The 21,768-nt window shown below is 45.1% G+C and overlaps 1 protein-coding gene across 5 annotated transcripts in view; it reads left to right on the top strand.

Moving 5' to 3' along the window:
• SCARA5 (scavenger receptor class A member 5) overlaps positions 1-21,768 on the top strand; it is a 113,848-nt gene that overhangs the window by 27,398 nt on the left and 64,682 nt on the right. For 3 of the 5 annotated variants that reach the window (XM_077331228.1, XM_077331219.1, XM_077331204.1), the window contains exon 3: positions 1,135-1,263. In XM_077331228.1, coding sequence (XP_077187343.1) covers positions 1,135-1,263 — 129 coding nt within the window. The remainder of the gene's footprint in view (positions 1-1,134; positions 1,264-21,768) is intronic. The other 2 variants (XM_077331236.1, XM_077331213.1) reach the window with 1 other exon arrangement.

Here is a 21,768-nt window from a genome sequence, read left to right as displayed (position 1 = left end):
ATGAGGTTCCCGGTGATGTTTGATGGGTAAACTGGAGGACTGCAATCTGGATTTCCAGATGGTTAGATGGATAGGGAACTGGTTTGATAACCATACTCAAATAATTGTTGTCAATGATATTTCATCAGATTGGAGGGAGGTGAGCAGTGGGGTGCCACAGGGCTCAGTACTGGGTCTGATACTTTTCAACATTTCTTATCAATGATCTGGATTGAGGGTGGAGGGACTACTCATTAAATTTGTAAATGACACCAAATTGGAATTCAACAAGATCTGAACACACTGGAAAAGTGGGCAAATGAGAACAAGATGCAATTCAATAAGCATAATTGCAGAGTTCTACATCTGGGTCACAAAAAATGGGACTTAAAATACTGCATTTATTTCATATCACTGAACTTTCTTTTTTCTGGGTAATTTATTGGGTGATATGGGTCATGTCGACCACTGGTCAATGATGGGCCTGCAGCAGGTGGGAAGGGAAGGGGCTTCATGTGCGCATGTACACAGCTACGTTTTCCAACCATATGTTTTACAGTCATGCCACTTCTGGGGTTTCTCAAATCCAAAATAATGTTTCATGGGTTTCTGAACAGTAAAAAAGTTGAGAAAGGCTGCCTTAGTGGTTGGAAAGGATAAATAAACGAACCACAAAGAAACCTCAAATACAAACAACATTATGCAAAATGAAAAAGTATACAAACAATTTTAATAACTCTACAAACTATTCTCAAATACAATATACTCTGTGAATTGTCAAAGGATCCTATGATATGTGAAAAAGTCAGAGAAAATTATACAAAATTTCATAATACACACAAACATTTCATAAAGTCACAAAAGTGCAAGATTACATAATGTCTCATCACAAACAATCACAATATGTGTATGTAACATACATAGAGTATTCTTTGAGGTTTCTTTGTGGTTCGTTTATTTATCCTTTCTGAATTTTCCACAAGGTTCCATGTTTTTGTTGTTGTTGTTGTTGTTGTTACTTAGTGGTCGGAAAGGCAGTTTTCTATAAATGAGCTCACTATGAAATACATGTTTTCTTCCTAATCATGTGTGATAATCATTCTGCAGTTATAAGTAACTACTCTGTTTTCTCTCCCCCCCCCCCCCCTTCTCTAGGTCCAGGCAGCAAGAAGAAACCATCAGGGTCCTGTGGCCATCTTGGAAACTTGGCTGTCCTCAAATATGCTGTGGTCGGGCTGTACTTGCTGGTGTTTCTGATTCTTGTGGCTGTCTTTATCTTAGCAGGTAGGAATGGAATAAAGAATCTTCATCCACTAGAATAACGGAATGCATTGATATTCTCATTCCTCTCGTCCTCAAATCCCTCAAGCTCTAGTTGTGTTGTTTCAAAATGTTTCTGTCCTAACTTTCTGACTCCCCTTGCCATACCACACTGGTTTGTTTCCATGGCCTTGTGTTTACTTGTGTCACCACCCAGGCTTTTGGGTGTAGCTAAGAGAAGATAAAGCTACAGTGCGAAACACAATGAGTAATAGTTGGACCAGAGAAGACAGATGTGTCAAAACCAATCTGGGATGCAGTGAACCAAGTGAGATGGAGTGGGTGGCCACAAAACATCTCAAGAGTCTTTGGGCTCAAGCTTTGGGTTTGTGGGTTGGGCAGCTGCCACTGGTGCACGTTCCCAGAACGTCTGGAAGATCTACAGTAAAATGTTTGCTTCTCGGCCAGGAGGACAAATCAAGCATGGCACTAGAACATCCAAAAGTCTGGATGCTGTAGGATAGTCCCCAGGGTATCATAGATCTCCAGCTTGGGGACAAACCCACCCACGGATTTCTGATGCCTTCTCAAAGGAACATTCTGAAGTATAATCAGAAATATAGACTGTGTGTTGCCATTGTTACACTGGAAAGAGACAGTCAGTCGGACTGGAGTTTCATAACACAGGCTCAAAGTGAACTGAAAAACAAAAGAGGAGCCCTGTTAAATCAGACCTACAGCCCACTTTGTCTAGCATCCTCTTTCCAAGGGTGGACAACTGGATGCTCTCAGAAGGCCCACAAACAGTGAGCACAAAGGCCAATGCCTCTTCCTGTTGTTGTTGTTGGACATAAACTGGTATTCACAAGTATACTACCACTAGAAATTGAGGTTTCATTCAGTAACTCTGGTCTATAGATATTGTTATATCTAAACCTAGATTACCATAGAGATGTGAACAACAAAATCAGAGTCCAGTAGTACCTTTAAGGCCAACAAAGATTTATTCAAGGTGTGAGCTTTCGAGTGTAAGCACTCTTTGTCAGACTATGAACTAGGAATAGAGAAATGGGAATAGAGTTGTGAGTTGGTCAGCGAGGGGTGAGTGGCAGTAAACAGTGATAGTAACAGTGCCCTCCATAGTGGAGTGTATGAATGTGAGATGGTCTCTAGGAAGACCACCCATTGGTGCCTCTTGCCTGGGCTGCCCATAGCCTGGAGCCAGACCAGTACTGTATTCATGTCTACCTCTCCTGCTGCTGCCCAGGCATGACCCAGTCTAAGCTTGCCACATCTCCTGGGGTTCAGACTCTGAAATTCAAGGGCAGAGCTCAAGGGTGATGACTAGCAGAGGAGAAGGTCAATATCACCTCATGGTCATGAAATTATTCCTAATGTTTTTCTTTTTAAAAGGTCAAAGACTTCCTTTCTAACATCTTCAATGCAGGATTTTTGTGTTCTATTTGTTTCCAAAATGACTTATGGATATCTCCCTCTGAACAGAAGGAGAGAGACAAAAAGCAGCCTAAGTGTGTCACAAAATGTGCTGGGAGGAGTAGGTGGCTTGACTTAAATTTAAGATAAGGTGAAAGGCTGAGGTTGGCCCTGTGACTGTAGCCTAGCTGCTTTGATTCTCTGTTATCACATTTTGACGTAGAGGTGTCAACTTCCAGGTGTGGGGATGGAAATCTTCTGAAATTCCAACTGATCTCCAGATGGCAGAGGTCTTGCCCTCCCCAGGGCCCACCCCTGAATCTCCAGGTTTTTCCCAAGAAGGAGTTGGCAGCCTTACTCTGAGGAGTGTCAGGGAGCAAGGTTCTAGCTTCACCTTTTCCCAAACTTTTAAAATATGAATGTTGGAGCAGTAGATCGGTGAGATACCCTGCATTTTGAAGTGGTACAGCCCAAAGACAAGTTGTTCAACTGATCTATTGTTGTGAGAACTCAATCTTAGACTTTAGTTTTGCAATGTGTATTATAATAATATACAGCTAGGATTTTGGGGGGGGGGAGTGGGGAGGTGGGTGTTTGTTGGACCCTGTCACTCTGCTGGCCTAAATATGGGATCTGACACCCGAAGTCTTCATCTAGCAGACTGTTTTTCCAAGGCATCGCTTTTAGCTGAGTAGAGTGGTATGACCCAACTCAATCTTTTTTTGCCTTTATGACCTGCCTTTTGAGCTAGAGGGCCTATAGTGAGAGCCAGTGTGGTATGGTGGTAGGAAGCAGGAAGGGAAAGTTATTTTAGTTATACATTGATGTAGGTCAGGGTTTTTTTTTTTTGTCAAAATAGGTGGTTGTAGTGAAGCAAGGAGAGGACAGTTGACAGGCTCAGGGAGGCTGGTTGGGGGCAGGAAGCTGGGCTTAGAACTGAATGGTAAATATGGGAGCAGAGTGAAACCTAAGGTGGATATTTTGATCTCTCTGAGCACCTCTCTCTCATCTTAGGGCTGATTAAAAACAACAGAATGAATGGAAGAAAGGAGAGATTTGTTTATAGACTTCCCGGAAACATGGTTTTCAAACTGGCTTATAAGTGAAGATTTGGGCTTCTCAGTGAGAAAACAGGAAAGGTGGATAATCTTTCTTGAGAAACAGCATGTCCACACCTAACAGTCTTCCCCAGCATTGTGGGGCAAGATTCTAGGCAGGGTGGAACTGAAAGTGGGTGGAAGCGTTTCACAACTATTTTCATGGCTGCCCAAAAGAACACACTTGTTTTTTGTTTTTTTCTAAGGAATTGATGTGCAATGCTAGATTTATGTCATGCCCTCAACATCAGTGCTCAGCAAATTCCATTTAGCAGCCTTCATGGCATCATTCCCTTCACAAAGAGCTCTCTGATAAGCTAAGATCCCCAATGTGACTAGCCCAAAAAGCATTAACATCACACGGAATGTGCTGAATTATGTCAATATGTGCTCAGATTTAATTGGCTATATGACTCTGTTAAACATGTTCACTACAATGATTCTGGGTTAGCTAGGGTTGCAGTAAGTAAGAGAGAGGACTCTTAACCAGTGAAATGGTTCACAATGAACTCTTGGCATCTTCTTCTTTTTATCCTTTAGCTGGCGATTGGTGGAGCAGGTTGTCCTCTCAGCCAATACGCTGCTGTAGGGGCAGTTGGATTTTTTTGCCTTGTTTATATGTTTCCATTCTTGACAATCCATGGCAGTAGTTTTGACCATCAGTAAACTATACAATTCCTGGCAAATAGATGGGGAAGAAATGGAGATAGTGACAGATTTTATTTTCCTGGGCTCCAAGATCACTGCAGATGGGGACTGCAGCAAAGAAATTAAAAGACGCTTGCTCTTGGGGAGGAAAGCTATGGCAAATCTAGACAGCATCCTAAAAAGCAGAGACATCACCCTGCCAACAAAAGTGCGTTTAGTCAAGGCTATGGTATTCCCAGTTGCAATGTATGGCTGCGAGAGTTGGACCATAAGGAAGGCCGAGCGTCAAAGAATTGAGGCTTTTGAACTCTGGTGCTGGAGAAGACTCTTGCGAGTCCCTTGGACTGCAAGGCGAACAAACCGGTCAGTCCTAGAGGAGATCAACCCTGGCTGCTCCTTAGAAGGCCAGATCCTGAAGATGAAACTCAAATACTTTGGCCACCTCATGAGAAGGAAGGACTCCCTGGAGAAGAGCCTAATACTGGGAGCGATCGAGGGTAAAAGAAGAAGGGGACGACAGAGAATGAGGTGGCTGGATGGAGTCACTGAAGCAGTAGGTGCAAACTTAAATGGACTCCGGGGAATGGTAGAGGACAGGAAGGCCTGGAGGATCATTGTCCATGGGGTCACGATGGGTCGGACACGACTTCGCACATAACAACAACAACAAAACTATACAATATAGACTCTTGTGGTGCAGAGTGGTAAGGCAGCTGTCTGAAAGCTCTGCCCATGAGGCTGGGAGTTCAATCCCAGCAGCCAGCTGAAGGTTGACTCAGCCTTCCATCCTTCCGAGGTGGGTAAAATGAGTGCCCAGCTTGCTGGGGGGTAAACGGTAATGACTGGGGAAGGCACTGGCAAACCACCCCGTATTGAGTCTGCCATGAAAACGCTAGAGGGCGTCACCCCAAGGGTCAGACATGACTTGGTGCTTGCACAGGGGATACCTTTACCTTTACCTTTAAACTATACAATAAATGTTCAATGAACAGGATCAACAAAGGTAAACATTCTAATTAAAAGGGTTTTCTGAAACTATTTACTACCAAGTGAAAAAGCAAGTTTCCAGTAAAACCTTCTTTCTGTATCACACTCTTATTTTCACGCAAGTCAGCAGAATCCACTAGTATTAACAGCAAATGACTGAACACTATGTCCCAAGATCCATTGTCATGTATTGGGATTCAGTGGCGGACAAGTCAATGAAGAAAGGGTTTCTTGAAGACAAAATGAAAATGAAAATATCTGGCCTATCATATAATTCCAGTTAAAGGTAAAGGTATCCCCTGTGCAAGCACCAGGTCATGTCTGACCGTTGGGGTGACACCCTCTAGCGTTTTCATGGCAGACTCAATACGGGGTGGTTTGCCATTCCCTTCCCCAGTCATTACCGTTTCCCCCCCAGCAAGCTGGGTACTCATTTTACCAACCTCGGAAGGATGGAAGGCTGAGTCAACCCTGAGCCGGCTGCTGGGATCGAACTCCCAGCCTCATGGGCAGAGCTTTCAGACTGCATGCCTGTTGCATTACCACTCTGCGCCACAAGAGGCTCCTAATTCCAGTTAGGAAGCAGCAAAGAAACATTAAGGTGAACCTATATTGGGACTGACAATCAAATAAAAATCAATCATTAACATTCTGGAGGCTTTGAATCTAGCCCTCTCTCTGAGGCAAGTGATAGCGTTCCTGTCCAATTCTCCATATCTTCTCTGTAGGTTCATAGCAGGAGAAATGATGACAAAATATGGGAGACTTGCCACAGGCCACACAGTGAGGCTGGATCTAGGTGGAAATTTCAGATTGGACCACATGGATTTTGGAAACCATTTGGAATTAGTACCCATCAGAACACAACATGGTCAAACACAGTCAGTGTGACAGAACCAGAAAGAAATGCAGTGTTTGAACGAATAATTGCCTTTTGTGATTAAACTGTAATTACTTCCAGATTTTCTTGCTAATTGAAATAGATTTCCATTCAGAGGTCTTTGCAGGACAGAAACAAACTTTTTGATAATTAAAATTAAAGGATTCTTGGAAAAGTCAAAATCCTTCCTTCCCCACTTCCTTTATACTGGAATGAGTGCTGCACTATATTATGTAACATGTAATAATGTCACATCGTTGCATAATATAATATGATGTGACATGTAATAATTAGGGATGTTTTTGATTTGTTCATCCTTGCTGTTGTTGATCTGAAGATCCAAGGGATGCAAAATTAATCCTGAAAAGTGCCTCTGTGAAACCTTCTCTCTGGGAAGAGAAATAATTTGCAGTGTGGGGGGAGAATAGCCCCATTGTTCGTAGAAGAAGACCCGTGGGTGACCTTGAGGTAGTCAGTGTCCCTCTTGAGGCATTCTAAGGGGTGAAGTAAATGTGGGGGTGTTAGGGGTGCAACTCAGGTTGGAGAAATATCTGGAGAAATTGGGGGGGGGGGTGGAGCCTGGAGTGGGCAGGGTTTAGGTAGGGGGGAGACCTCAACAAGATACAGTGCTGTAGAGTCCACCATCCAAAGCAGCCATTTACTTCAAGGGAACTGATCTCTGTCATCTGGCCATCACTTGTAACACACCAGCTGATAATAGGTAACCCTGGGGATTCTGCATTCAGACCTCTGCACTCTAGTCCCCCTTTCTTTATAAGGCATTAAACCCTGTCTCTGTGAGCTGAGGCTGAGAGCAAGTATAGGGTACTCTTTCATAGAATCATAGAATAATAGAGTTGGAAGGGACCTCATGGGTCATCTAGTCCAACCCCCTGCACTATGCAGGACACTCACAACCCTATTGCTCATCCACTGTAACCCGCCACCCCCTTGAGCCTTCACAGAATCAGCCTCTCCATCAGATGGCTATCTAGCCTCTGTTTAAAAATTTTGAAAGATGGAGAACCCACCACCTCCCGAGGAAGCCTGTTCCACTGAGAAACCGCTCTGTCAGGAACTTCTTCTGGATGTTTAGATGAAATTTCTTTTGAATTAATTTCATTCCATTCATTCTGGTCTGTTCCTCTGGGGCAAGAGAGAACAATTCTGCTCCATCCTCTATATGACAGCCCTTCAAGTACTTGAAGATGGTTATCAAATCCCTTCTCAGTCATCTCCTCTCCAGGCTAAACAGACCAAGCTCCCCCAACCTTTCTTCATACGTCTTGGACTCCAAACCCCTCACCATCTTTGTTGCCCTCCTCTGGACACGCTCCAGTTTGTCTGTATCCCTCTTCAACGGGGGTGCCCAAAACTGAACACAGTACTCCAAGTGAGGCTGAACCAGAGCAGAGTAAAGTAAAAAAACCCAGATATTAATCCCCATTTAGAAAGCTTCATGAGTGATTTGGGCCCATCATCCTCTCTCTGCTTAACCTATCTCACAAAGTTGTTGCGAGGATAAATCAGAGTGGTAAAGGTAAAGGTATCCCCTGTGCAAGCACCGAGTCATGTCTGACCCTTGGGGTGACGCCCTCTAGCGTTTTCATGGCAGACTCAATACGGGGTGGTTTGCCAGTGCCTTCCCCAGTCACGACCGTTTACCCCCCAGCAAGCTGGGTACTCATTTTACCGACCTCGGAAGGATGGAAGGCTGAGTCAACCTTGAGCCGGCTGCTGGGATCGAACTCCCAACCTCATGAGCAAAGCTTTCAGGCGGCTGCCTTACCACTCTGCGCCACAAGAGGCTCTTAAAAATCAGAGTGGAGAGATCCATAAATACTATCCTTCTTGGAGGAAGGGTAGGAGACAAAACTTAATAGGGTTGATGACCTCCAAAATACTCTCCTGTCTTCGTTATTCTGGCAACTTCCTTACAGATTCCAAGTAGGATAGCCATTAAAAAGAGTAACTAAATAATTTCTCCAACTCCTCTGGAGCCTTGCAAAACAGGAAGCTTGAAGGTTGGTGATTTACGCTGCTCGGAATCAGGCTGGCTTTTAACAGCCTCTTTTTACAAGCACCTCGAGAAGGAACAGCCGGCTGTTGGGATGGAGTGCATGAACAATTCTTGCCCAATCCGATGGACTTTAGACAAAGACAGGTGGCTGAAGTCCAGGAAGCACGAGATGTATTCTAAGGTCATCCGAGAATCCTTTGGGGGACAGAAGGGACTTATTAAGATGGTTGACCTTCTGACTGCATGCATTCTGTTGCAGAATTTATCCTGGCTGGTGAAAGACCTCAGTTCGAGACACCCCAGCCAAGTTAGAGTTACAGGGTGTCAAACAACATGGAGCCAGCCACCTGCCCCAGTAAACAGCCCAAAAGCTCCTGGATACAATCCAGGTCAACAAAGATCAAGGTGGGGCATTAATGCTCTGCCATACTGAAATGAAGCACAGGTTTGGTAAAAGGGTATCTGAAATCTTCTCTTCAAAAGTGGATATGAGAACGAATGGTCTAAGTTGCAGCCAGTCTGGGTAGACAGCCATTTGAACATGGGGGTGTGACTCCATCATGGCGGGCAGCTGTCGGTAGAACCAGCCTGTATTTTCTTTCTTTTAGATGCATTTCAACCCTGCTTTTCTCTCTGAAAGGGAGCAAAAGTGGTTTACAGCATTCTCCTCTTCTCCATTTTGTCCATATCAGGTAAATTAGGCTGATAATGTATGACTGGCCCAAAGTCCCCAACAAACTTCCTTTGGTAGTCTGGAGATTTGAACCTGGGTCCTTTAGATCCTAGTCCAGCATTTTAACGGCTACACCAAGGGTGGCCAAACTGTGGCTCTCCAGATGTCCATGGACTACAATTCCCATGAGCCCTATGGGCTCATGGGGATTGTAGTCCATGGACATCTGGAGAGCCACAGTATGGCCATCCCTGTGCTACACCATGAGAGTAACTATTTTAAAAAACTGTATCTTTCCATTGCTGCAAGTTCTTAAGAATATTTCCTTTTAGAGCAACTCCAAACCAACTAGTGGTGCACTTCGTAAAATATGATGAACTTAGTAATAATAGAATCATAGAGTTGGAAGGGGCCATACAGGCCATCTAGTCCAACCCCCTGCTCAATGCAGGATCAGCCCAGAGCATCCTAAAGCATCCAAGAAAAGTGTGTATCCAACCTTTGCTTGAAGACTGCCAGTGAGGGGGAGCTCACCACCTCCTTAGGCAGCCTATTCCACTGCTGGACTACTCTGACTGTGAAAATTTTTTTCCTGATATCTAGCCCATATCATTGTACTTGTCGTTTAAACCCATTACTGCGTGTCCTCTCCTCTGCAGCCAATAAAAACCATTGTGGTAAAAATCCAATGGGGCCTAGAAAAGGTGGTGGTAGGAGCTGTGCTCTCTGGCAGGAAAGGGTGTGCAAGGCTCTGGGAAAGGATATCGTGATGTAGTTTTGTGAATGGAGGAGGGAGTGCTGAAAGAGATGCTTGTGAGGGAAGAGGCCAAGGCCAGGCTGAGGCTGCAGCAGTGAGGGCTGGTGGGAGTCCGGAGGGGTTAGGAAGTAAAGATACATGCGGCTTGGCTGCGTCTTAATGTTTTCAAACAATGTCCTTTCTTAAGTTTTCTTTTCGTTTATTTCATTCCAAGGATGTCAGCCAGAATGGTTTTCCAGATATAATCCGTTTTCTGCTCTCTTTTCCTCAGCGGCAAGTCCTGAATTGTAAACAGTCATATTTAATAAATCATCTTAAGTTTGGTTACAAGTAATATAATTCATCCATACTCATACCATACCTCTCTTCTTTTAGTACAATCCATCGCAGTATGCTTGTAGCCTATAAACACAAATACCAACGGTCAAACTAAAATATTGTAATATAAACCTCTAGCACATCTCTTATCATATATACAGTTGATTTATACTTTACCTCAGTACTTGCTCTGAGTTACCTGAGACCATCCTGCGTTTAACCTTTACGTCTTCCCTCCAGCAATGAGGCCAGCCACAGGAGGATTGTAAGTGAGAAAGGGCTTTTCTCCAGCTTCCCTGTCAGCCGACTATTAGGCTGAAGGGGAAAGCTCTCTGCCTTTACAGGTACCCCTTCAAAAGGTGTGCATGCATCCACAGATACCCCTGGAAGAGTAGCAGCGGTGCCTCTTCCTAAGCGCCACAGGGGAGGGGGGGGGGAGACACACACATTCCTGACCTCAATCCATTGGTATTAGAGGCTTCCATCAGAGAGCAGCAACCAGCGCCCCTCATCCAACATGGCTGCCAGAGTAGCACTTTAGAACTGGAGGGGACTGAAGCTCTGCCCCCATGTAAAAGAGACGGAAGCAGGCAGCCAGTCAGAACACGTGGAATTGCTAGGGGAACTCTGGGTAAAAAGTGAGTGTCAGCAACACATCTTAACACAGCCCACGGCGCCGCGGGCTCTGCGGACTAAATAAAGGCGTAAGGGCTTAGTGGGAGGAGTTAGGGCGGGCTCTGTCCGGGATGAGGAAGGGTGCCGATTGGCCCCTTCCTCCGGACAGACCATCGGCCCGGCCAATTCCCGCCCTGCCGATAAGGGAGCTTTGAACTGGGAATACCTGGATATTTTGGAGGGTGGAGCCTGAGGACAGCAGGGCTTAGGGGTGGAAGAGACTTCAGTGGGGTGTAATGCAATAGAATCTACCTTCCCAAACAGCCATTTGATCCAAATGAACTGATCTCTGTTACCTGGAGAATAGGTTGTAATCCCAGGAGACCTGCAGCCACTACCTGCAGGTTGGCAAACCTAAGGAAAGACCTGCCAGAACAGGAAGCAATGATAGCTATAACTCTAAAGCATCCAAAATGTGAGTTTTTTAGGGTACTTTGCCAATAAGCCTGAAGAAAAATAGTCTTAATGTATGGACACAGACAGCTGTAGCTTTCCCTGGTAAACAGTAATCTATTAAGCTTCTTCTTAAAGAGCAGGGTATTCCCCCCCCCCCAGGCAATTGGCAGTTCTATGTTCTCCTGTTGTTGCTGCCGCTGGAGAGACTTGACAAACTGCTGCCCTTTAGATTGGCAAAGGAAGAGAGGTATTGGTGTAACTTGGAAAATCTGTGTTGCGCCAAGCACCAATTTAATTTGCAGCACGTCTCATATTCCATCCTAGGGCTGACCCTGCAAAAGATAAGCAAGTTTTATTCTAGCTTCCATGGGCTTTATCAGATGCACACAGCAGGTCTTCCCTAGACAAGCATGCATGTGAGGTCAGAAATGGGGGAAAATATAAACAGCAATGCCAAAAGAGGCTCTTAGGGGTCTCTCCTGCACCACAGCGCCCTCCTCAAGAGGGCCAGCAGTGGAAGCACACCCTGTCTGGAAAAGCAGGAAAGCAGAGTGTAAACACCAATATTAAAATAAATGAAGTTGGTGCCTCCAGGCTGTCTGAACATCTTGCTTATACTGTGTCAGGAATCCATTCTCTCAGTACTCACCTGCCCCTGCCATATATTGCCTTGCAGACTTCTAGCCTGACCCTAAACATACAGACAGGCATTTCTCCTATCTCTGACTATGTAGCCTGTTAGCCGTAATTGTTGGAAACCTGTTTGTCTTTTGCTGCCCCAGCCTCATGTGCTAGCAACATAGAACCGTAGAGCTTTTGCATGAAAAGTGGGTCTGCTACTCTGGAACAGTCATCACAGAATCCTCCAGGCTTGTAGAAGCTCCTATAACTTGATACCTGCTGTGCTGTGAAATATAGAGCAAAATAGTATTCCTTTTCTTATAAGGAAGAAAAGGATCAGGGCGTAGGCTGCATGGGGCTTTTTACCCACTCCCAGCTCGAATAAATCCCTTCCGTCTACACTGAATTCGATTTCCATTTTGATTTGGGGTGCTTTAAATTTTCCCTCTGCAACATGCATGATTGATCCGGAGTGACCTTACCTTTCCCCCACAATATCCAGAAATGGATATAACCCTCGATATTTGAAAAATCGCCATCAGTAAGTGTGCAGATTTCTGCTTTTTGCGAATGAACTTCTTTCTCTTGGAGCAAAACAGTCTTCCTTGATTGGCCAGGGCATCAGTTCAAAGACTTTCTGATTCCCAGTTGCCAGGCTTGTCATAAAGTGACTGTGCTCCAGAAGCCCTAACTTCTCTCAGCAGAGATTTGCCCCTTGGATTTATTCCCCCTTCCTCTGCTGTCTCCAATCCTCTCCCCCCCCCCCGCGCCCGTTCAAGAAAAAAAAAGAGACTCCTGCTGTACTTGACTCCCATCCCCGCTCTGAGCTTCCCCAATCAAGTGCAGAACACTTTCTGTTTCAATTGGGGGGGGGGGGAGATAGAGGAAGACCCGAGTTCAAATCAGTCTGAATACAGCAGGATTCACAACAGAAAAAAACAAAGTAAGTGCAGAATCAGCCCAGGTCTTCCAAAGTGAGGACAGAAAACACCTCTCCCCCATTAGCTGTGTTAAAGGCTTAGCTACCTGCAAATGGATTTACTTTCACTACAGATTTGAGATTTGTGTTATGAAAACAGTCATAAGAGGATCAGATTGAAATTCCATAGTCCATCCATTATTCTGCAGAGGACACTAACAAGCCATCTTCCTTTTTCAACTGGAGTCCAGGACAATAAATCCTCTCTTCTCCATAACTAGGCTGCACCTTTTATGTCTATTTCCATTGGCCTCCCTCAATATACTTTGGATGTTACACAAAGAAATCCACGCAGTGCCATTTCCTCCTCTACTGAGAGGCTTTTGAAGAATCTCCTTAAATTAAATGTAAAGTGAAATCCAGCACGGAGGAAAATAAACCAGATTGTCTCTTGACTTATATAAAAAAAAGATGTGGTTTGACGGGTGTCCAAAAGCAGCCACATGGCAGTATTACTTATGACAAAAACATGTTCTGATATTCTGGATTTTTGCCTCCCCCCACCCCTAACAGAGACTTGATAGAAACAAAACAGAGAATAAACATCTGGGAGACTGAAAACATTCTGACAGGATCGGAATTCAGAGTCATGCCTAGATCCTTCAAAATGGGATTTTGCAATGGTGTAACGGCACAGCCGGTTTATCCATGTAGCATGTGCTATGGGCCCCACACTTCAGGGGTCCCACACAGTGCCTTTCCCCCACGGATCAAGGCTGCAGCCTTTCTCCTCTCCCCTCCCCTTTCCACTGCGGTGGCCCCCTGTCCCCAGTCTGGCTGCTCCCACCACAATTGTACTCTGCTAGGGCCCCATAAATCCTTAAACTGGCTCTGATGCTACGGGCCCCAAAATCCTTAAATCATTCCTGTGTGAAGAAGGGGTTGCGGTTTAGTGTATTAGTTTGTGTTCTTACTGCAGTGCAGAAGGCTTCAACTTCAGTTTCCAGCATTCTGTATCAGTGAGGCTAGGAAAAGTTGTCGTCTAACAGTTTGGAAAGCCATTGCCAGTCACAGCGTACAAGTCTCAGCTGGGTGGACCAAGGGTTTTATTATTTGTCGAGCAATTACTCGTGTGCCCGGGGAGGATCATGCAACACACAGTTTTGGTTTAACAAAACCACAGCGTGGCTTGAACAAACTTCTAATGCATTGCAGGGAAAAGGGGGGATAGAACCTGCTTCTTTGGGATGTCAGAGAATTACCATAGATCTGTTAGAACCTAGGTGCCCAGCCAATGGGATCCAAATGCAGTATGCCTCATTGTGATTTCCATTTGTCCCATGCCTATGCCTGGTGAACTGCTGAGGCACACCTTCTGAGAGTGGCCATGTTCAGTGTGGCTGGAGTCTTCAGGGACCTAGAACAGTCTGCTTCATGCCGTTTTAGGGCAAGCCCTGCCCCATCCCTGTTCTTAGAAATATCCATATCTAGCAGTTTCTGTTGTCCATTATATTTTGAGCCTTCCCTTTCTCTAAGGTTCCTAGATTTCCCCCTGTCATCCATGTTAGCCTCACAACAGCCCTGTGAGTTAGGCTTGATTAGAAAGAGATCCTGTAGGATCCAGACTGCCAAGGCAAGTGCCTCTTTTGCAATTTAATTTTTATTTGCTTATTTTTATATTTGGTAGTGGGCAGAAAGCAGACAGGGGAGAGAACAGAAGCAGCAGTGTGAAAGCAGACAGAGGATGCAAACAAGCAGAACCTTTGAAGATCATCTTTAACCGCTCCTGGCGGAGCGGAAGAAATAAAACAGTAAGGGCCCCGAGGGCAGGCCCTGTCCGGGATGAGGAAGGGTGCCGATAGACCCCTTCCCCTGGACTGACAAGCAGAGGGGCCGATCGGGAGGCGCGAAGCGCCCCCCGATTGGGCCCTCTGCTTGTCAGTCCAGCCCCAAACTGCCAATCAGCTATGCGCGGCTGCTGATTGGCTGTTTTCCCAGACTACAACCAATTGGGAGGCAAAGCGCCTCCCAACCCACCCTACCCCCCACCAGAGCTTACCTTCGCTCCAGCGGCCATTGCTCTGCTGGCCGCCGAGAGCGAAGGTATGCTCTCTGGCCCCCGCCTTCTAACCGACAACGTCTCCCCAGACCCCGGGGAGGCTGCTGGCCGTCTCGCTGAGCTGCCCAGCGCCTTCCCCAGGGCCTGGGGACCATTTTGAAGATCAGGGGGAAGGAAAAAAGCTCCCCAAGCCCCAGGGAAGACGATCCGTGGCTCCGTGATCCGCGGATCGCCTTCCCCGGGGCCTGGAGAGCTTTTTTCCAGATCGGGGGGGAAGGAAAAAAGCTCTCCAGGCCCCAGGGAAGGCGATCCACGGCTCGCAGCGCCGCGGATCGCCTTCCCTGGGGCTTGGGGAGCTTTTTTCCAGATCGGGGGCTGGGGGAAGAAAAAAGCTCCCCAGGCCCCTAGCGCCCGCTGAATTCTAGTTTCAGCAGGCTCTACTACTAGTTTAGAATAATTCAGGAAAAGGTAGCCCCCCTCCCCCACAAATATTATATTTGCAATTTCAGCTATCTTTTTTTTAAGTTATTATATTTTTAGGCCACCCCTCTCTAACGGTCGTCTTGGAGCGGCTAAAACAATTTAAAGTCTGTATATTTTCCCACCACTAATAACCACATCAGTCCATCCATCCATCCAGCTCAATGCTCTTTTGTCTGGTGGTGCCTCTCCAAGACCTGCGGTAGAGGAGGTCATTTCCCAGTAATTGGTACCTGAGACCCTTCAGAGGTCAAGATGCAGAAGACTGAGCATGGAATTTCCTACAGACAAGCTCTGAGCTACAGCATCACCACCACAGGAGAGAAAACAGGCAAAGAGGAGCTGTACTTTTAAGACCAGATTCAAGTTCAAAAAAGATGAGATGACAGAAGATCTATGCATTAAAAAAAATAAAATTGCAGTTGTATATAAGATTTGGATAAGTATCTGCAGCCCGAGATGTGGAAGAGGGGTGCATAACTCTTTTATCTTCTCTTCAGTTGCTTTCCTGAGCACCAGAGGTGCTGTTTTTCCTGTGCTGGGGAGCTCATATAGGCCCAATACAAGCCTAGTCTTCTGCTGTCCAAGGCATATGGGGCTCATTCTTTCAATGCTGTTTACATTTTTTTTAAAGCAATAAACTTTTGTCAAAATTTGACTCTGGTTTTATTAGTAATCAGAGCAATGCTCTTTTAGGTCTTTTGCTTTGAATTCCTGTTCTGGGCCACATTCTTCAGCTATTCTTCACAGCCGCAATGGCTAAAAACCTAGCTTTGTAGGAAGGAAAGCATGAAAGAAAGAGAAGAAAAACTGAAAGAAAGCAGACATTTTGTAGAGGGTGAGGCTGCCTACTAACAAGGGGCTTCAAAATTATGTCTGGAAACTTCAAGATATGCTCTTTGGTGTCCACCCATATTATAACCCATTTGGACACAATATTATTTTGTTGAGTCTGCTTTTTTTTTTCTTCATCAAGCTGTTATATAAATATAAATTCCTCATCAGGAATCAAAAGTTTGTGCAATATGTTTGGCTAATGGCCTGATCCCACAACTCAGTTAGGCTGAAGGTCCTTTGATTAATTTTAAACCAATTTGGATGAAACTATCCTAAGAATGTGACTTTTATGGGCAGGAAGCCAAATACTAAGTTTTCTTTTTAAAAGCATACTTTCGTATATTTGGGTAAAATTTCTTACAATCCCATCTTGGTGGCCCTGTGGATTTGGGCTTCCAGGCCTGTGTATTTTAACAATTAGAACATCAAACCAAGATTGAGGAAACATGGGTTCAAATCCCCACCCAGTCAAAAACTTCATTTAGGTGCCTTTGGGTCAGCATTCTTCCTACTCCTATTTGATCTCCCTCACAGTGTTATTGAGGGGAATGGACCACAGATTCTGCTTTGAAGTCCTTGGAAGGAAGAATGGAATAGATAACTTACGCTGTTTATGTTACATTTTACCAGAACTGAAGAGAAGAGCTGTTGTTTTATATTCTGCTTCTCACCATCCAAAGGCGCCCCAAAGCAGCCTACAAACACCTTTCCCTTCCTCTCCTCACAACAGACACTCTGTGAGATCAGTGAGGCTGAGAGAGTTCTGAGAGATCTACTGTGAGAAGAGGCATAAGAGAACTGCGACAAGCCCAAGGCTACTCAGCTGGCTGCATGCATAGGAGTGGGGAATCAGACCCGGTTCACCAGATTAGAACCCACCACTCTTAGCCACTATACCACACAGGCTCTTGAGTCACTTATTGTAACCGTTCTGAGTAGGGATGCGTCTGAAATTCTCCTCATCTGAATTTCTCCCTTTGTTCAAGAGTTGAGAATGCTGCTGCTGCTGCTGCTGAATTGAAGGATTCTGGGAATCAACAGTGACTGAGCATGATTGGGGAGTTGCTCTCCAAGCATTCACCTGCTCCCCCCTCCCTGGACCTCATACAGCTTCTTTGGCACCCCTGCTGATAACTGCTGTTCCAACCAAGCTTAGGTTTCCTATAGAGCTGGGCCAGTCCTGGCTTCTTGGGTGCCTTTCTTTCCTGGAGTCCAGACATTCTCCTTCTCTTTCCTGCTTGATTATCTTGTGGTCAAACACCTTTCCTCTCACTTTTTCCCTCCCTGGCAAAAACAGATGAGATCACTGGAACTAGCAGTCTGTTTGGGGGCTATTTGGGTTCTGCAATTCAGAGTCCAACCTGAAACTCCCTTTCCAAGAACGAGGTATTTATTTTGTTGTCTAGTGAAGCCTGTGTGGAGTTGGTCTAGCCCTGGGCTCCAGGCCCAAGCTTGAGCGCCAGGAATTCTTGATACCAGGTCTTGGCTTTGCCAGTGTGGTGTTACACAAGGCATTTGACATGCTTCCCATCCCTACCTCATCACTACAACCAGGCCTCCGTTTGCCAACTTCCCCGTGAAAAGAGTGCTTTTAAGTGCTCAGCTGAAACTTCTAGACTGTTGTTATTGCCAAAAAAATTACCTGGGCTTTGAATGCTGCCCCCTGAAGCTCTATTTTTTTTTTAATTCAAATTTTGGATATTAAACAAAGGCCCACAGTGCTGTAGTTTTGGGGAAAGGACTTGCACAGAATATGTAAGAAACTGTTTAAACAGTAGTGAAATAGGACTGGGAAGTTTTCCTGGGTTTCCCAGGCTGCACTGCTCCCTTGTTTCCCCAGGGCTTAGAAACTTACCCATATCTGTGACTTATAGGCTAGCTTGGGGACATAGCTGTTGCCCTTAATAGTCAGAAACCTTCACCCCCTTCTGCATAAACTATAGTGTATAGAACTGATTGATTTGCTTAGCACTTTGATGAAGAAGTTGATATAATGATTCAATTCAACATTGTGATTTTGAGAGAAACAGTGAGGTGAAGTGAACAGAGAGGCAGGCTTGGATGGGGAAGAGCTGGGTTCAAATCTCTGATTATGAGATGGTGACTATGGGCCAGTTACTCCCTCTTGGCCTAACCTACCTCCCAGAGTTGTTGTTCGTCAGGATAAAACGGAGGAGGAAGAAGTCGCATTGAGTCCTGATTGTGGAGAAAAGTAGATATTAGGTAAATAAATAAATTGGAAATAAAAGCTAAATAAATAAACTGGAAAGAATAATTAAGCCTGTTTAGGTCCTTAGAGAGACTAAAATGAGGAAAGAAGCAGGGGTGTTAATTCTTCTTTGGAATATATAATTTCTCCAAAACCGCGGACTCCTGTGAACTATGCATTGAGTAGGTTTGCTATTCAGGTTGACAATTTACATTATGTCCACGTGTGATTTTCCATCCCTTGATGAATGTAATTCAGGGAAAACTGTGGCTCAGTGGCAGAGCCTATGCCTTGTATGGAGAAGATCTCTGAGTCCCTGGCATCTCCGGCTAAAGAACTGTATGTAGCCAGTGTTAGACCTGGGATTCCCCCTGGGTACCATGTTGCTGTCCAGCAGCTTTCCTCTGGCCTCCCAAATATTTTTAGAAAATGGTCAGTGCCAGGTGGGCTTTTGTCCACCAGGACTTCTGATTAGCTATTGGAGATCTGATCAGCTGTGCCGATTTTATCAAGAGTCACTTGAGCAGCTGCAGCCACCACAGCACAAACTTCTTCATTGTGGTGCTGAAGGTCAATTGCTTATGCAAGAAAATAACATCCTCACTATAACAGGCATCCATATAAGCAAAACTTCTAACTGAAATGTTCAAGAGTTATTAGTAGAGGTATGTATAACCTGCTATGTATAACCTCACTCCTTGATGTTCTATGGCTGTTTAGGTCTCCTGTGGCAACCATTTTGGCTCATCACCCTCTTCAAACAGAGCAAAATAAATCATGACCCCTCTAGAGCAGTAATGGCAGGAGAAATACCTTAATGCTGTTTGCATTTGTTCATGGGGACACAACTTTAATTGGGGCCTACCTATACGAAACACAGGGAATTGTATATATGGCACATTCATTAAAAAAAAACAAAACCTCAATATGCATTTTGAGCTCTTTTATGGTTCGGGACCATGGGAGGGGGGGCTTTTAAACCTTTCTGCCATTTTCCCAGTCAACAGTGGCCACAGGGTAACACTTTTTGCCTCATTTTGTCACCGACTATACATATCTGTGTAGTTTTACAATAAGGTAAACAGCAGTCTCCCAGGGCCATTTTTCCACAAGGAAGTGGTGGGAGAGGGGAGGCTTAAAAGCAAATTCAAACCGGGTCCCTCGACTCCCAGTAGGTGAACCACACCAAAAAACAAGCTGGATGGTCCGTGCCTGGAACTCCCAGCGCACCATGTTGCTCGGCCCTCAGAGGGGCAAGGGAGATCTTCCTAAGACTTGTTTGTAGTCTTTGGGATTTAGCCATTGAGCGCAGGCAAAATAATCCGAGAGCCCTTTCAAAATAGTCTTTGTTGCCAAGCCTAAAAGGTTCATTTGGAAAAACAACACAAAGGGGAAAAGTGATTCCTCCAGCTGACTTAGTAGGGAGGTATGAGGGGAGGTTTTTTAAAAAATAAACACATTAATAGAACAGAACGTCCAAAACCACAATACAGCCTCGCGCAGGCCTTTCGAGATAATGATCTCCGTGTGAGTTCTCCCTGACAGGACTCGAGCTGGCTATCAACACTCCATTCTTTCCGTTCCAAGTTGGCACTGAACTCGCTGGCGGGTTCAGCCACGGCCTGTTTACAGATGACCCAACCAGCAGGGGGGAATCACACAAACATTGTCGCACTTAGGAGAGGCCTTTCATCAGAGCAGTGACCTGTTAAAGACAATGGTGGGCCCAGGGTTTGGATACCTGGACCACAGCTTTTCTCTGAATCAGACCGCAGGCACACTTTGTTGTCGATGACCCCCCCCCCCCAAAAAAAAAGTACATGCATTTTCTGTTTGCTGCTAAGAAATGGACAGTCAGATTATTTGCAGAGCATATATATGCACACAGTTGTCTTATACTAAATCAGACCTATTCAAGATCAGTATTGGCTATTCTTACCAGTGGGAGCTTTCTGTTGGCCACCTCACAGGGTGTCTGTTGTGGGGAGAGGAAAGGGAAGGAGACTGTAAGCCGCTTTGAGATGCCTTCAGGTAGAGAAAAAGCGGCATATAAGAACCAACTCTTCTTCTTCATATACTGCTGCATCATGTGCACTACAGGTCTTGCGTAGTCTGGCAGTTTCCAGGGCCTTCTATTGTTTCACACCACACGCTTCTAGTTCTTTTTAGCTGGATGGCAGGGACGGATCCTGAGACATTTTGCATGCAACGCAGATACTCTACCACTCTACCCCTCCAGTGTCTCCCAATATTCCACCCTCCTCCTCCTCCTCCTCCTCAGTGAGTCAAGGATCCTAGGGAATTTCACATTTCTCAGCCCCACAATATTTGGTTCACTTGTGCAAACTGTAGTTGTGATGGTTTGTTTGTAAAGCCATATTCTGTTTCTTCAGCCTGAATTTTTCTTATAAAACGTATACAGTTTTTAGTGTTTGTATAACCATGAAGCTTGCTTATGCCAGGTCAGAAGGTTGGTTCTTCTCACTCAGTCTCCTGTGTTCCGTGCATCCCCAACCAGACTGAACCAGTGGGTGATCTTGAAATTTTGAGTTCAGCCTGTGGGCACCACAACAAGATGACTGCCCTTGGGGGGATGGGTTCAGACATCAAAGGGCTGCTACAGGGATGGGACCCTTCACAAAACTGCTAGCAGGGTTTCCCAGTAGCCACATATACTCTGCTTAAGTTACGTAAACCAATGATGCTTCATTAAAAAGTAATACAAAGTATTTTGCAATGGTGGTGAAGGAGTGGTATTATTAATCAGATCTGGAGGATAGCCTGAGTGTGTTTGCAAATCATAAATTTCCTTAGGCTCCATGGTGTGGATTAAAACTGATGGATTGATAAGTAAAATTCTAGAGTTGTAGCCATGTAGGCCATGCAGCCCTAAAACCATTCTAAGATCATTGACTTCAGCTAGTTTAGGAATGAAAACGTCTTCACCAACCAAAATAATTTGCAGCTCTGAACAGATATCCCAGTCACACGAAGTAACGGACATCAGTATTGCAGGCAGAAGAAAGCCGCGCTGGGGGTGGGTAGGTGGGTCAAGCCTGTCAGAACATAAAATCACAATGGCCGTTTCCCTCAGTCAAGCCAAGTTCCGTCTGATCCAGTGTTAATAAGAAGCCACCAGATGCCCAACAGCGTATGAAGGTTTAGGTGATTGCCTTTGGATTCCATGCAGCTAGCATTCAGGGGTATACTGCTTTGATATGTGGAGGCTCCATTACATTACCACAGTTAGATCTGACCTCTATGTATTAAATCCTTAAAAAAAAATCTGAGTTGGGACTTATCAACAGTTTTTTTGATTCCAGTGATGGAATTCTGAATGTGCTGCCAGTTGATACGATTGAGCACTCTTGAACTCTAGCACCAGGAAAAGGGGAGAAAATGTCTCTGCCTCTGGGCTTCCTGTGCTGATCATAATTCTATAATTCTAATTTTCTTTCCCCCTCCATTGTCACTTGGAAAAGACTGTCATATTCTTCATTCTGTTGGTTTAGATTAGAT

The sequence above is a fragment of the Paroedura picta genome, chromosome 1 (genome assembly GCF_049243985.1).
Source record: "Paroedura picta isolate Pp20150507F chromosome 1, Ppicta_v3.0, whole genome shotgun sequence".
Lineage (NCBI taxonomy): Eukaryota > Metazoa > Chordata > Lepidosauria > Squamata > Gekkonidae > Paroedura > Paroedura picta.
The sequence above is the reverse complement of the archived record's forward strand: the minus strand, read 5'-3'. Positions and strand labels throughout refer to the sequence as shown.